General features: G+C 46.3%; 1 protein-coding gene across 4 annotated transcripts in view; it reads left to right on the top strand.

Moving 5' to 3' along the window:
- The window catches only part of LOC106593249 (neuronal-specific septin-3), a 181,500-nt gene that overhangs the window by 139,620 nt on the left and 26,880 nt on the right, over nt 1-15,000 (top strand). For all 4 annotated transcript variants that reach the window (XM_045719672.2, XM_045719675.2, XM_045719673.2 and 1 more), the window contains one exon: nt 3,146-3,274. In XM_045719672.2, the coding sequence (XP_045575628.2) occupies nt 3,146-3,274 (129 nt within the window). The remainder of the gene's footprint in view (nt 1-3,145; nt 3,275-15,000) is intronic.

The following is a 15,000-nucleotide window of genomic DNA, read 5'->3' as shown; positions in this document are numbered from 1 at the left end:
CCCCTGTAAAAGGGTTAGAGGCAGAGAATCCCAGTGGAAAGAGGGGAACCGGCAAGGCAGAGACAGCAAGGGCGGTTCGTTGCTCCAGCCTTTCCGTTCACCTTCACACTCCTGGGCCAGACTATACTTAATCATAGGACCTACTGAAGAGATAAGTCTTCAGTAAAGACTTAAAGGTTGAGACTGAGTCTGCGTCTCTCACTTTGGTAGGCAGACCATTCCATAAAAATGGAGCTCTATAGGAGAAAGCCCTACCTCCAGCCGTTTGCTTAGAAATTCTAGGGACAATTAGGAGGCCTGAGTCTTGTGACCGTAGCGTACGTGTAGGTATGTACGGCAGGACCAAATCGGAAAGATAGGTAGGAGCAAGCCCATGTAATGCTTTGTAGGTTAGCAGTAAAACCTTGAAATCAGCCCTTGCCTTAACAGGAAGCCAGTGTAGGGAGGCTAGCACTGGAGTAATATGATCCAATTTTTGGGTTCTAGTCAGGATTCTAGCAGCCATATTTAGCACTAACTGAAGTTTATTTAGTGCTTTATCCGGGTAGCCGGAAAGTAGAGCATTGCAGTAGTCCAGCCTAGAAGTAACAAAAGCATGGATTAATTTTTCTGCATCATTTTTGGACAGAAAGTTTCTGATTTTTGCAATGTTACGTAGATGGAAAAAAGCTGTCCTTGAAACAGTCTTGATATGTTCTTCAAAAGAGAGATCAGGGTCCAGAGTAACGCCGAGGTCCTTCACAGTTTTATTTGAGACGACTGTACAACCATCCAGATTAATTGTCAGATTCAACAGAAGATCTCTTTGTTTCTTGGGACCTAGAACAAGCATCTCTGTTTTGTCCGAGTTTAAAAGTAGAAAGTTTGCAGCCATCCACTTCTTTATGTCTGAAACACAGGCTTCTAGCGAGGGCAATTTTGGGGCTTCACCATGTTTCATTGAAATGTACAGCTGTGTGTCGTCCGCATAGCAGTGAAATGTAACATTATGTTTTCGAATGACATCCCCAAGAGGTAAAATATATAGTGAAAACAATAGTGGTCCTAAAACGAAACCTTGAGGAACACCGAAATTTACAATTGATTTGTCAGAGGACAAACCATTCACAGAGACAAACTGATATCTTTCCGACAGATAAGATCTAAACCAGGCCAGAACTTGTCCATGTAGACCAATTTGGGTTTCCAATCTCTCCAAAAGAATGTGGTGATCGATGGTATCAAAAGCGGCACTAAGATCTAGGAGCACGAGGACAGATGCAGAGCCTCGGTCTGACGTCATTAACCTCTTGGGGCTAGGTGGGACGCTAGCGTGCCACCCGTGGTGCACTCCATCAACAGCAGGTGCATTTCAAGAGCGGCAAATTTGAATCCAAATAAATGTCAAAATTCAAATTTTTCAAAAATACAACTATGTTACACCATTTGAAAGATAAACATCTCCTTAATCTAACCACGTTTTACGATTTCAAAAAGGTTTTACGGCGAAGGCATAAATTTAGAGTATGTTAGGACAGTACATTTACAAGAGTTGTGTGTAATGTTTTGTCAAGTCAAAGACAGGGTCACCAAAACCATAAAACCAGCTAAAATGATGCACTAACCTTTTACAATCTCCATCAGATGACACTCCTAGGACATTATGTTAGACAATGCATGCATTTTTAGTTCTATCAAGTTGATATTTATATCCAAAAACAGCGTTTTACTATGGCATTGATGTTGAGGAAATCGTTTCCCTCCAATAACCGGCAGTCAAGTCAGCGTCACAAATTAAATAATTAAAATTAGAAAACATTGGTAAAATATTATATTGTCATTTAAAGAATTATAGATTTACATCTTTTGAACGCAATCAACTTGCCAGATTAAAAAATAACCTTACTGGGAAATCACACTTTGCAATAATCTGAGCACTGCGCCCAGAAAAATACGCGTTGCGATACAGACTAGACGTCATGTTGGGGAGATCTAAAATCGAAAATACTATGTAAATAATCCATTACCTTTGATTCTCTTCATCAGATGTCACTTCCAGGTATCACAGGTCCATAACGAATGTAGTTTTGTTCAAAAAAGCTCATCATTTATGTCCAAAAATCTCCGTCTCGTTAGCACATGATGTAAGCCAGCCGGACTTCTCGTCATGAACGAGGGGAAAAAATATATTTCCGTTCGTTCAAACATGTCAAACGTTGTATAGCATAAATCATTAGGGCCTTTTTTAACCAGAACATGAATAATATTCAAGGTGGACGAATGCATACTCTTTTATAACGTATTGGAACGAGGGTACCCAACATCAACTCGCGCGCAAGGTGTCTAATGGGCCATCATCGTTCCATGGCTCTTGTTCGGTCAGATCTCCCTCCAGAAGACTCAAAACACTTTGTAAAGGCTGGTGACATCTAGTGGAAGCAATAGGAAGTGCCAAAATATTCCTAAACCCCTGTGTTTTTCAATGGGATAGGTTTAAAGTCAATACAACACATCAGGTATCCACTTCCTGTCAGAAAATGTCTCAGGGTTTTGCCTGCCAAATGAGTTCTGTTATACTCACAGACACCATTCAAACAGTTTTGGAAACTTTAGAGTGTTTTCTATCCATATATAATAAGTATATGCATATTGTAGTTACTGGGTAGGATTAGTAACCAGATTAAATCGGGTACATTTTTTTTATCCAGACGTGCAAATGCTGCCCCCTAGACCCAACAGGTTAAAAGGTCAAGAAAGGAGAAGATCTGCAAAGAGGAGTGGGACATAGAATCAGTGTTATGATGAGGTGGATAATTCCCTCAAATAGAATCAGTGTTCTGATGAGGTGGATAATTCCTTCAAATTGAATCAGTGTTAAAGAAAAGCTGATCTCAGGTCAGCTGAGCGGCAGGTAGCCTAGTGGTTAGAGTGTTTGGCCAGTAACCAAAAGTTTACTGGATCGAATCCCCGAGCTGACAAGATAAACATCTTTTGTTCTGCCCCTGAACAAGGCAGTTAACCCACTGTTCCCCGGTAGGCCGTCATTGTAAATAAGAATTTGTTCTTAACTGACTTGCCTAGTTAAATAAAAATGTAAAAGGTGAGGTCACACATACACCCTGATCAACACTAAACAGTGTATCTCTGTCCTGTCTTTATCCTACAGGTCAGAGTGGACTAGGGAAGTCTACCCTGGTCAACACTCTGTTCAAGTCTAAAGTCAGCCGCAAGTCCTGCAGCCCTAACTACGAAGAGAAGATCTCCAAGACTGTCAAACTGCAGTCCGTCAGCCATGGTGAGCACACACACACACACACACACACACACACACACACACACACACACACACACACACACACACACACACACACACACACACACACACACACACACACACACACACACACACACACACACACCAGATATATACACACACAGACACACAACAGATACAGTGAGGGAAAAAAAGTATTTGATCCCCTGCTGATTTTGTACATTTGCCCACTGACAAAGAAATGATCAGTCTATAATTTTAATGGTAGGTTTATTTGAACAGTGAGAGACAGAATAACAACAAAACAATCCAGAAAAACGCATGTAAAAAATGTTATTAATTGATTTGCATTTTAATGAGGGAAATAAGTATTTGACCCCCTTTCAATCAGAAAGATTTCTGGCTCCCAGGTGTCTTTTATACAGGTAACGAGCTGAGATTAGGAGCACACTCTTAAAGGGAGTGCTCCTAATCTCAGTTTGTTACCTGTATAAAAGACACCTGTCCACAGAAGCAATCAATCAATCAGATTCCAAACTCTCCACCATGGCCAAGACCAAAGAGCTCTCCAAGGATGTCAGGGACAAGATTGTAGACCTACACAAGGCTGGAATGGGCTATAAGACCATCGCCAAGCAGCTTTGTGAGAAGGTGACAACAGTTGGTGCGATTATTCGCAAATGGAAGAAACACAAAAGAACTGTCAATCTCCCTCGGCCTGGGGCTCCATGCAAGATCTCACCTCGTGGAGTTGCAATGATCATGAGAACGGTGAGGAATCAGCCCAGAACTACACGGGAGGATCTTGTAAATGATCTCAAGGCAGCTGGGACCATAGTCACCAAGAAAACAATTGGTAACACACTACGCCATGAAGGACTGAAATCCTGCAGTGCCCGCAAGGTCCCCCTGCTCAAGAAAGCACATATACATGCCCGTCTGAAGTTTGCCAATGAACATCTGAATGATTCAGAGGACAACTGGGTGAAAGTGTTGTGGTCAGATGAGACCAAAATGGAGCTCTTTGGCATCAACTCAACTCACCGTGTTTGGAGGAGGAGGAATGCTGCCTATGACCCCAAGAACACCATCCCCACCGTCAAACATGGAGGTGGAAACATTATGCTTTGGGGGTGTTTTTCTGCTAAGGGGACAGGACAACTTCACCGCATCAAAGGGACGATGGACGGGGCCATGTACCGTCAAATCTTGGGTGAGAACCTCCTTCCCTCAGCCAGGGCATTGAAAATTGGTCGTGGATGGGTATTCCAGCATGACAATGACCTAAAACACATGGCCAAGGCAACAAAGGAGTGGCTTAAGAAGAAGTACATTAAGGTCCTGGAGTGGCCTAGTCAGTCTCCAGAGCTTAATCCCATAGAAAATCTGTGGTGGGAGCTGAAGGTTCGAGTTGCCAAACGTCAGCCTCAAAACCTTAATGACTTGGAGAAGATCTGCAAAGAGGAGTGGGACAAAATCCCTCTGTGATTGCCAACAAGGGTTTTGCCACCAAGTACTAAGTCATGTTTTGCAGAGGGGTCAAATACTTATTTCCCTCATTAAAATGCAAATCATTTTATAACATTTTTGACAAGCGTTTTTCTGGATTTTTGTTGTTGTTATTCTGTCTCTCACTGTTCAAATAAACCTACCATTAAAATTATAGACTGATCATTTCTTTGTCAGTGGGCAAACGTAAAAAATCAGCAGGGGATCAAATACTTTTTTCCCCTCACTGTATATACACACACACACACACACACACACACACACACACACACACACACACACACACACACACACACACACACACACACACACACACACACACACACACACACACACACACACACACCAAATATATGCACACCAGATATATACACAAAAACACACAAACACACACATACACCCACTATAATGTGTTCTGCTATACAGGCTCATGTCCTGGATGGTAGATGTAATGTTTCAGTTCTAAACACTGGCTTGGCCTACAACTATATCATTAAATGTCCTGTCTAGTCATGTACAAACACACACACACACACACACACACATTTACACTCTACTCTCTACTCTGTCTGTTTGCCTTGGAGTTCTCCCAGATCCTCAGAGGGGAGAGAATCACACAGGGACAGATCAATCATACTGACAGACTGTGTGTTTGTCATTCTAATGCATTCTAGAAGGGAGAGAGAGAAAAAAAAGAGAGCGAGTGAGAGAGACAGAGAGGGAGAGAGAAAGAGAGTGAGAGAGAGAGGCAGGGAGAGTGTGTGTGAGAGAGGGACAGATAGAAAGAAAGAGTGTGAGAGAGAGAGACAGACAGACAGATAGAGAGAGAAAGGGAGAGAGAATGAGAGGGAGACAGCGAGAGAGAGAGGCAGGGAGAGTGACAGAGAGAGAGAGACCTGTTGCCACAAGAAAAGACCTGTTGCCACAAGTGAAGAACAAACACCATCGTAAAAACAAGCCATATTTATGTTTATTTATTTTCCCTTTTGTACTTTAACTATTTGCACATCGTTACAACACTGTATATATACTTAATATGACATTTGAAATGTTTTTATTCCTTTGGAACTTCTGTGAGTGTAATGTTTACTGTTTATTTGTATTGTTTATTTCTCTTTTGTTTATTATCTATTTCACTTGCTTTGGCAATGTTAACATGTGTTTCCCATGGCAATACATCCCTTAAATTAAATTGAATTGAGAGAGAGGATGTGTGTGTAACAGGTCACTGTGACCCTAATACATAATCACCAGTCAGAGGAACCAGCTGAGGAGAGAGCCCGGTATGCACAGGTAGAACCAGCTGAGGAGAGACCATAGTATGCCCAGGTAGAACCAGGAGAGGCCCAGGTAGAACCAGCTGAGGAGAGGCCCAGGTAGAACCAGCTGAGGAGAGGCCCAGGTAGAACCAGGAGAGGCCCAGGTAGAACCAGCTGAGGAGAGGCCCAGGTAGAACCAGCTGAGGAGAGGCCCAGGTAGAACCAGGAGAGGCCCAGGTAGAACCAGCTGAGGAGAGGCCCAGGTAGAACCAGCTGAGGAGAGGCCCAGGTAGAACCAGCTGAGGAGAGGCCCAGGTAGAACCAGCTGAGGAGAGGCCCCAGGTAGAACCAGCTGAGGAGAGGCCCAGGTAGAACCAGCTGAGGAGAGGCCCAGGTAGAACCAGCTGAGGAGAGGCCCAGGTAGAACCAGCTGAGGAGAGGCCCAGGTAGAACCAGCTGAGGAGAGGCCCAGGTAGAACCAGCTGAGGAGAGGCCCAGGTAGAACCAGCTGAGGAGAGGCCCCAGGTAGAACCAGCTGAGGAGAGGCCCAGGTAGAACCAGGAGAGGCCCAGGTAGAACCAGCTGAGGAGAGGACCAGGTAGAACCAGGAGAGGCCCAGGTAGAACCAGCTGAGGAGAGGCCCCAGGTAGAACCAGCTGAGGAGAGGCCCAGGTAGAACCAGGAAAGGCCCCAGGTAGAACCAGCTGAGGAGAGGCCCCAGGTAGTTAATTAACCTACCAGGTAGAGGGTTATAGTATATAACTCAGTGGTAGTTAAATATCCTACCAGGTAGAGGGTTATAGTATATAACTCAGTGGTAGTTAAATATCCTACCAGGTAGAGGGTTATAGTATATAACTCAGTGGTAGTTAATTATCCTACCAGGTAGAGTGTTATAATTATATAACTCAGTGGTAGTTAATTAACCTACCAGGTAGAGGGTTATAGTATATAACACAGTGGTAGTTAATTAACCTACCAGGTAGAGGGTTATAGTATATAACTCAGTGGTAGTTAATTAACCTACCAGGTAGAGGGTTATAGTATATAACTCAGTGGTAGTTAATTAACCTACCAGGTAGAGGGTTATAGTATATAACTCAGTGGTAGTTAATTAACCTACCAGGTAGAGGGTTATAGTATATAACTCAGTGGTAGTTAATTATGAAGGCGTAAATCACACATTCTTACACACACAGAGACACACAGAGAGAGAGAGAGAAAATGTATGACCCCTCCAGTGTTGAGACAGAGCCAGTGAATATATTTTATTTGTATTTTACCTTTATTTAACTAGGCAAGTCATTTAAGAACAAATTCTTTTAAGGGGCAGAATGACAGATTTTTACTTTGTCAGCTCGGGGATTCAATCTAGCAACCTTTCAGTTACTGGCCCAACGCTCTAACCACTAGGCTACCTGCCCCCCACCTGCCTTTAGTTAAGGACTACTAAACCTGGCCTTAGGGCCACGGGGGGAGGGGGGGTTCTGTATGGTTTATCTTCAGGTGTGTTAACCAGCCTACTCCTGGGCCCCCCACTAGGCTACCTGCCGCCCCCCTCTAGGCTACCTGCCGCCCCCCACTAGGCTACCTGCCGCCCCCCACTATGCTACCTGCCGCCCCCCACTAGGCTACCTGCCACCCCCCACTAGGCTACCTGCCGCCCCCCACTATGCTACCTGCCGCCCCCCACTATGCTACCTGCCACCCCCCACTAGGCTACCTGCCACCCCCCACTAGGCTACCTGCCGCCCCCCACTATGCTACCTGCCGCCCCCCACTATACTACCTGCCACCCCCCACTAGGCTACCTGCCGCCCCCCACTAGGCTACCTGCCACCCCCCACTATGCTACCTGCCGCCCCCATCTAGGCTACCTGTCGCCCCCCTCTAGGCTACCTGCCGCCCCCCACTAGGCTACCTGCCGCCCCCCTCTATGCTACCTGCCACCCCCCACTATGCTACCTGCCGCCCCCCACTATGCTACCTGCCGCCCCCCACTAGGCTACCTGCCGCCCCCCTCTAGGCTACCTGCCGCCCCCCACTATGCTACCTGCCGCCCCCCACTAGACTACCTGCCACCCCCACTAGGCTACCTGTCGCCCCCCACTAGGCTACCTGCCGCCCCCCACTAGACTACCTGCCGCCCCCCACTATGCTACCTGCCGCCCCCCACTAGACTACCTGTCGCACCTCACTAGGCTACCTGCCGCCCCCCACTATGCTACCTGCCGCCCCCCACTATGCTACCTGCCGCCCCCCACTAGGCTACCTGCCGCCCCCCACTATGCTACCTGCCGCCCCCCACTAGACTACCTGCCACCCCCCACTAGGCTACCTGTCACCCCCCACTATGCCGCCCCAAGATCATTGTGTCTGGAGGCTGATGTCTGAGCCAGGTAGAGTGTGTTGTAATTGCAGTGGGCCAGGTAGAGTGTGTTGTAATAGCAGTGGGCCAGGTAGAGTGTGTTGTAATTGCAGTGGGCCAGGTAGAGTGTGTTGTAATAGCAGTGGGCCAGGTAGAGTGTGTTGTAATAGCAGTGGGCCAGGTAGAGTGTGTTGTAATAGCAGTGGGCCAGGTAGAGTGTGTTGTAATAGCAGTGGGCCAGGTAGAGTGTGTTGTAATAGCAGTGGGCCAGGTAGAGTGGGTTGTAATAGCAGTGGGCCAGGTAGAGTGTGTTGTAATAGCAGTGGGCCAGGTAGAGTGTGTTGTAATAGCAGTGGGCCAGGTAGAGTGTGTTGTAATAGCAGTGGGCCAGGTAGGGTGTGTTGTAATAGCAGTGGGCCAAGTAGAGTGTGTTGTAATAGCAGTGGGCCAGGTAGAGTGTGTTGTAATAGCAGTGGGCCAGGTAGAGTGAGTTGTAATAGCAGTGGGCCAGGCAGAGTGTGTTGTAATAGCAGTGGGCCAGGTAGAGTGTGTTGTAATAGCAGTGGGCCAGGTAGAGTGAGTTGTAATAGCAGTGGGCCAGGCAGAGTGTGTTGTAATAGCAGTGGGCCAGGCAGAGTGTGTTGTAATAGCAGTGGGCCAGGTAGAGTGTGTTGTAATAGCAGTGGGCCAGGTAGAGTGTGTTGTAATAGCAGTGGGCCAGGATCCAACCCATTCTGCAGCAGTATGTGTGTTCTGGAAGCAGCAGCTTAGACGGCTAGACCAATCTTAGGCCCCAATGGCCGCTCTGTCTTGGACAGGCTGGATGTACGGTGAGTAGAGTGAATGGTCTTTAGCTCCAGTCAGGATAGTGGAGCAGCGTTGATATCAGACGACAAAGTTAGCCTAAAAGGCCAAGTTTGTGTAAGTAGTGTTGTGACCAAAGTGGGCCAAAGGTCAAGTGGCTAAACTACCAACTGACTTCAGTTCTGCAGTTACTGTTGCTGCTTCCCTCCCGTGTTTCAGTGTTTCGTTATGGAGGTGTGTGTGGAGGTGGTTGTGTTCTCTCTAGAATGATGCTGGTTCCTGTAGTGTACAGTCTAACCATGTAGTCGTTGAGTCACCACGGTACTCTTCTTTCCTACTTCCTGTTTGTGCACACTTTAAACATGACCTATGAAAATCCCAGTTTGTATTTCATCAGTTCTACTCTGGCTGACCTCCCTGGTCTCTCCACCAGCCATGTTCAGAACCAGGAGGGCTGCTGCTGCACAATGGAATATTATGGACTAGCAATGTTAACCTTGTGTTAGTTCCACTGTGGTGTGTGTGCGTGCGCACATGCTTCTGAGTGTGTGGGTGTGTGTTTAACATTGTGCTAGCTCGCCTGGGGATTGTGTGTGTGTGTGTGTGTGTGTGTGTGTGTGTGTGTGTGTGTGTGTGTGTGTGTGTGTGTGTGTGTGTGTGTGTGTGTGTGTGTGTGTGTGTGTGTATATACAGTGACGGAAAAAAGTATTTGATCCCCTGCTGATTTTGTACGTTTTGTACTCACTCACTCACTCACTCACTCACTCACTCACTCACTCACTCACTCACTCACTCACTCACTCACTCACTCACTCACTCACTCACTCACTCACTCACTCACTCACTCACTCACTCACTCACTCACACACACACACACACACACACACACACACACACACACACACACACACACACACACACACACACACACACACACCCACACCCACACCCACAAACACACAATCCCCAGGCGAGCTAGCACAATGTTAAACAGTCAGGTGAAGAAAAGGACATGTCTGTGTCTTTTTATAGGAGCTTCCATGAACATGAACCTGCTAAACATCACTTCCTCTGTTTCTAGTATCTGTCTGCTTAACAGCTTTATGTGGCTACCATTAACCTCCCGTGGAAGAGAAGAAAACACTACAGTTAGACTCTGCTATGATGAGTTCCCATAAAGACCCATTCCATTTAGAACAAGTCTAAACATGGTCAAGTGTGTGTGTGTGTGTGTGTGTGTGTGTGTGTGTGTGTGTGTGTGTGTGTGTGTGTGTGTGTGTGTGTGTGTGTGTGTGTGTGTGTGTGTGTGTGTGGTGTGTGTGTGTGTGTGTGTGTGTGTGGGGGGGGGGGGGCTGTGGGAATCTGTCTCCTGTCTGTGTGGGAAGCTCACCTCCATGTTACCATGTTCCTCTCACAGTGAAACCATGTGTCTCAGTACACGTTCAGAAGTCCAGAGTCACCAGACATGAGGAGAAACTAGCATGTATTTATACATTAAACAAACATAGAACGTAATTGTCATATATATTCCGTATATATATATATATACTGCTCAAAAAAATAAAGGGAACACTAAAATAACACATCCTAGATCTGAATGAATGAAATAATCTTATTAAATACTTTTTTCTTTACATAGTTGAATGTGCTGACAACAAAATCACACAAAAATAATCAATGGAAATCCAATTTATCAACCCATGGAGGTCTGGATTTGGAGTCACACTCAAAATTAAAGTGGAAAACCACACTACAGGCTGATCCAACTTTGATGTAATGTCCTTAAAACAAGTCAAAATGAGGCTCAGTAGTGTGTGTGGCCTCCACGTGCCTGTATGACCTCCCTACAACGCCTGGGCATGCTCCTGATGAGGTGGCGGATGGTCTCCTGAGGGATCTCCTCCCAGACCTGGACTAAAGCATCCGCCAACTCCTGGACAGTCTGTGGTGCAACGTGGCGTTGGTGGATGGAGCGAGACATGATGTCCCAGATGTGCTCAATTGGATTCAGGTCTGGGGAACGGGCGGGCCAGTCCATAGCATCAATGCCCTCCTCTTGCAGGAACTGCTGACACACTCCAGCCACATGAGGTCTAGCATTGTCTTGCATTAGGAGGAACCCAGGGCCAACCGCACCAGCATATGGTCTCACAAGGGGTCTGAGGATCTCATCTCGGTACCTAATGGCAGTCAGGCTACCTCTGGCGAGCACATGGAGGAATAAATGCCACCCACACCATGACTGACCCACCGCCAAACCGGTCATGCTGGAGGATGTTGCAGGCAGCAGAACGTTCTCCACGGTGTCTCCAGACTCTGTCACGTCTGTCACATGTGCTCAGTGTGAACCTGCTTTCATCTGTGAGGAGCACAGGGCGCCAGAGGCGAATTTGCCAATCTTGGTGTTCTCTGGCAAATGCCAAACGTCCTGCACGGTGTTGGGCTGTAAGCACAACCCCCACCTGTGGATGTCGGGCCCTCATACCACCCTCATGGAGTCTGTTTCTGACCGTTTGAGCAGACACATGCACATTTGTGGCATTTTGCAGGGCTCTGGCAGTGCTCCTCCTGCTCCTCCTTGCACAAAGGCGGAGGTAGCGGTCCTGCTGCTGGGTTGTTGCCCTCCTACGGCCTCCTCCACGTCTCCTGATGTACTGGCCTGTCTCCTGGTAGCGCCTCCATGCTCTGGACACAACGCTGACAGACACAGCAAACCTTCTTGCCACAGCTTGCATTGATGTGCCATCCTGGATGAGCTGCACTACCTGAGCCACTTGTGTGGGTTGTAGACTCCGTCTCATGCTACCACTAGAGTGAAAGCACCGCCAGCATTCAAAAGTGACCAAAACATCAGCCAGGAAGCATAGGAACTGAGAAGTGGTCTGTGGTCACCACCTGCAGAACCACTCCTTTATTGGGGGTGTCTTGCTAATTGCCTATAATTTCCACCTGTTGTCTATTCCATTTGCACAACAGCATGTGAAATTTATTGTCAATCAGTGTTGCTTCCTAAGTGGACAGTTTGATTTCACATAAGTGTGATTGACTTGGAGTTACATTGTGTTGTTTAAGTGTTCCCTTTATTTTTTTAAGCAGTATAAATATATATATATAATATATATATATATATATATATATATATAATGACTCAGAATCCTGCTATGGAGTAAGGCAGGAAGGATGTAGCTGCAGTAGTTCTTAAGTACTAGACCAGGCCTGCGGTAAGATCATTGGGTCAGTAAAGCAGCTTACCTGACCAGAGCTGAGGGATAGAGATAGTTTCCAGCTAGGTAGATGTAGCCCACTGTCAGAGTGTTAGCTAGGTAGGTGTAGCCCACTGTCAGAGTGTTAGCTAGGTAGGTGTAGCCTACTGTCAGAGTGCTACCTAGGTAGATGTAGCCCACTGTCAGAGTGCTACCTAGGTAGATGTAGCCCACTGTCAGAGTGCTAGCTAGGTAGATGTAGCCCACTGCCAGAGTGTTAGCTGTAGGTGTAGCCCACTGTCAGGGTGTTAGCTAGGTAGATGTAGGTAGGTGTAGCCCACTGCCAGAGTGTTAGCTAGGTAGGTGTAGCCCACTGCCAGAGTGTTAGCTAGGTAGGTGTAGCCCACTGTCAGAGTGTTAGCTAGGTAGATGTAGCCCACTGCCAGAGTGTTAGCTGTAGGTAGGTGTAGCCCACTGCCAGAGTGCTAGCTAGGTAGGTTTAGCCCACTGTCAGAGTGTTAGCTAGGTAGGTTTAGCCCACTGTCAGAGTGTTAGCTAGGTAGGTTTAGCCCACTGCCAGAGTGCTAGCTAGCCAACACCTGCTTAATGCATGATACAGGATACTCTCTAACTAAGACATTTACATTTTAGTAATTTAGCAGACACTCTTATCCAGAGCGACTTACAGTAGTGAATGCATACATTTCATTCATTTCATTTCATACATTTTTTTTCTTCTGTGCTGGCCCCCCGTGGGAATCAAACCCACAACCCTGGCATTGCAAACACCAAAACCCTGTGTTGCTCTACCAACTGAGCTACAGGGAAGGCTAGCCAATATCTTTACCAGTCTTCAACCACCCACTCTATCACTATTCAGCTGTTTTAGAGGTGTCCTGCCATGCCAATGTCCTGGGCCTGTATTCACAAATCATCTCAGAGAAGAAGTGCTGATCTACGTATAATCAGTTTAGCCTTTCAGATCATAATGAATCAGATTACATGGAGAGGAGGAACCTGATCTTAGATCATAATGAATCAGATTACATGGAGAGGAGGACCTGATCTTAGATCATAATGAATCAGATTACATGGAAAGGAGGACCTGATCTTAGATCATAATGAATCAGATTACATGGAGAGGAGGGACCTGATCCTAGATCATAATGAATCAGATTACATGGAGAGGGGGACCTGATCCTAGATCATAATGAATCAGATTACATGGAGAGGAGGACCTGATTTTAGATCATAATGAATCAGATTACATGGAAAGGAGGACCTGATCTTAGATCATAATGAATCAGATTACATGGAAAGGAGGACCTCATCTTAGATCATAATGAATCAGATTACATGGAGAGGAGGGACCTGATCCTAGATCAGCTAAAATGCTTTATGAGTATGGCCGTTGGTCCACCCCCTTGTAGGACACTACGCCGGGGGTGGGACTCTGGAGGGAACCGTGTCTAGACAGCCCCCCACTCATCTGGGACCGAAACACTGACAGGAGATGGGTTTAGGTGTGTAGGTTTGGGTTAGGCCTGTGGCTAGCTTTAGTACCTTGTGTTATCTCTGTGCTATCTTCAACAGAATGGTTCCCTCTGAGGCCACAGATCTAGAGAAGATATCTGACCCAGAAACAGTTGTTAAGTCATCCTTATAACCCCTGTGATAGATGGTTCCCTCTGAGGCCACAGATCTAGAGAAGATATCTGACCCAGAAACAGTTGTTAACTCATCCTTTGAGCCCCTGTGATAGATGGTTCCCTCTGAGGCCACAGGTCTAAAGAAGATATCTGACCCAGAAACAGTTGTTAAGTCATCCTTATACCACCTGGGTAAGTGCTTCTTAACCCTGCTCTGGGGACCCAAAAGGGGTGCATTTTGGTTTTTGCCCTAAACCACGTGATTCTAATCAAAGGCTTGATGATGAGTTGGGTTAGGGGGACCTCTGACTGACCTCTACCTCCTGAACTCAGGTCCCGGGGGAAGACAGAGGGGGGTTGCACAGCACTTGTTCCCCTGGATACTGTAAATATTTAGAGCTAGATGTCACCCCAGGCTACAGATCTAGGATCAGATGTCCTCCCTCTGTACTAACCTCTGACCCTGTGTCAGTGGTTAGGGGACAGCTTCTGCCTTCTTCCTGTAAATGTCAGAACCTTGGGGAAGAGAAAGAGCCTCACATCCTCTGTCCCCTGGCTACTATAAAGCACACAGAGAGATTCTGTAAAACAGACAGTAAAACAGACAGAGAGATGCTGTTAAACAGACAGTAAAACAGACAGAGAGATGCTGTTAAACAGACAGTAAAACAGACAGTAAAACAGACTGAGAGATGCTGTTCAACAGACAGTAAAACAGACAGGAAAACTGACAGCGAGATGCTGTAAAACAGACAGTAAAACAGACAGAAAAACTGACAGCGAGATGCTGTAAAACAAACAGGAAAATACACAGAGATGCTGTAAAACAGACAGTAAAACAGACAGAGAGATGCTGTAAAACAGACAGTAAAACAGACAGAGAGATGCTGTTAAACAGACAGTAAAACAGACAGTAAAACAGACAGAGAGATGCTGTAAAACAGACAGGAAAACA

This window comes from Salmo salar, chromosome 06, assembly GCF_965601325.2.
Source record: "Salmo salar chromosome 06, fSalSal1, whole genome shotgun sequence".
Lineage (NCBI taxonomy): Eukaryota > Metazoa > Chordata > Actinopteri > Salmoniformes > Salmonidae > Salmo > Salmo salar.
Note: the sequence above shows the minus strand (reverse complement) of the source record. Positions and strands in the feature narration are given on the sequence as shown.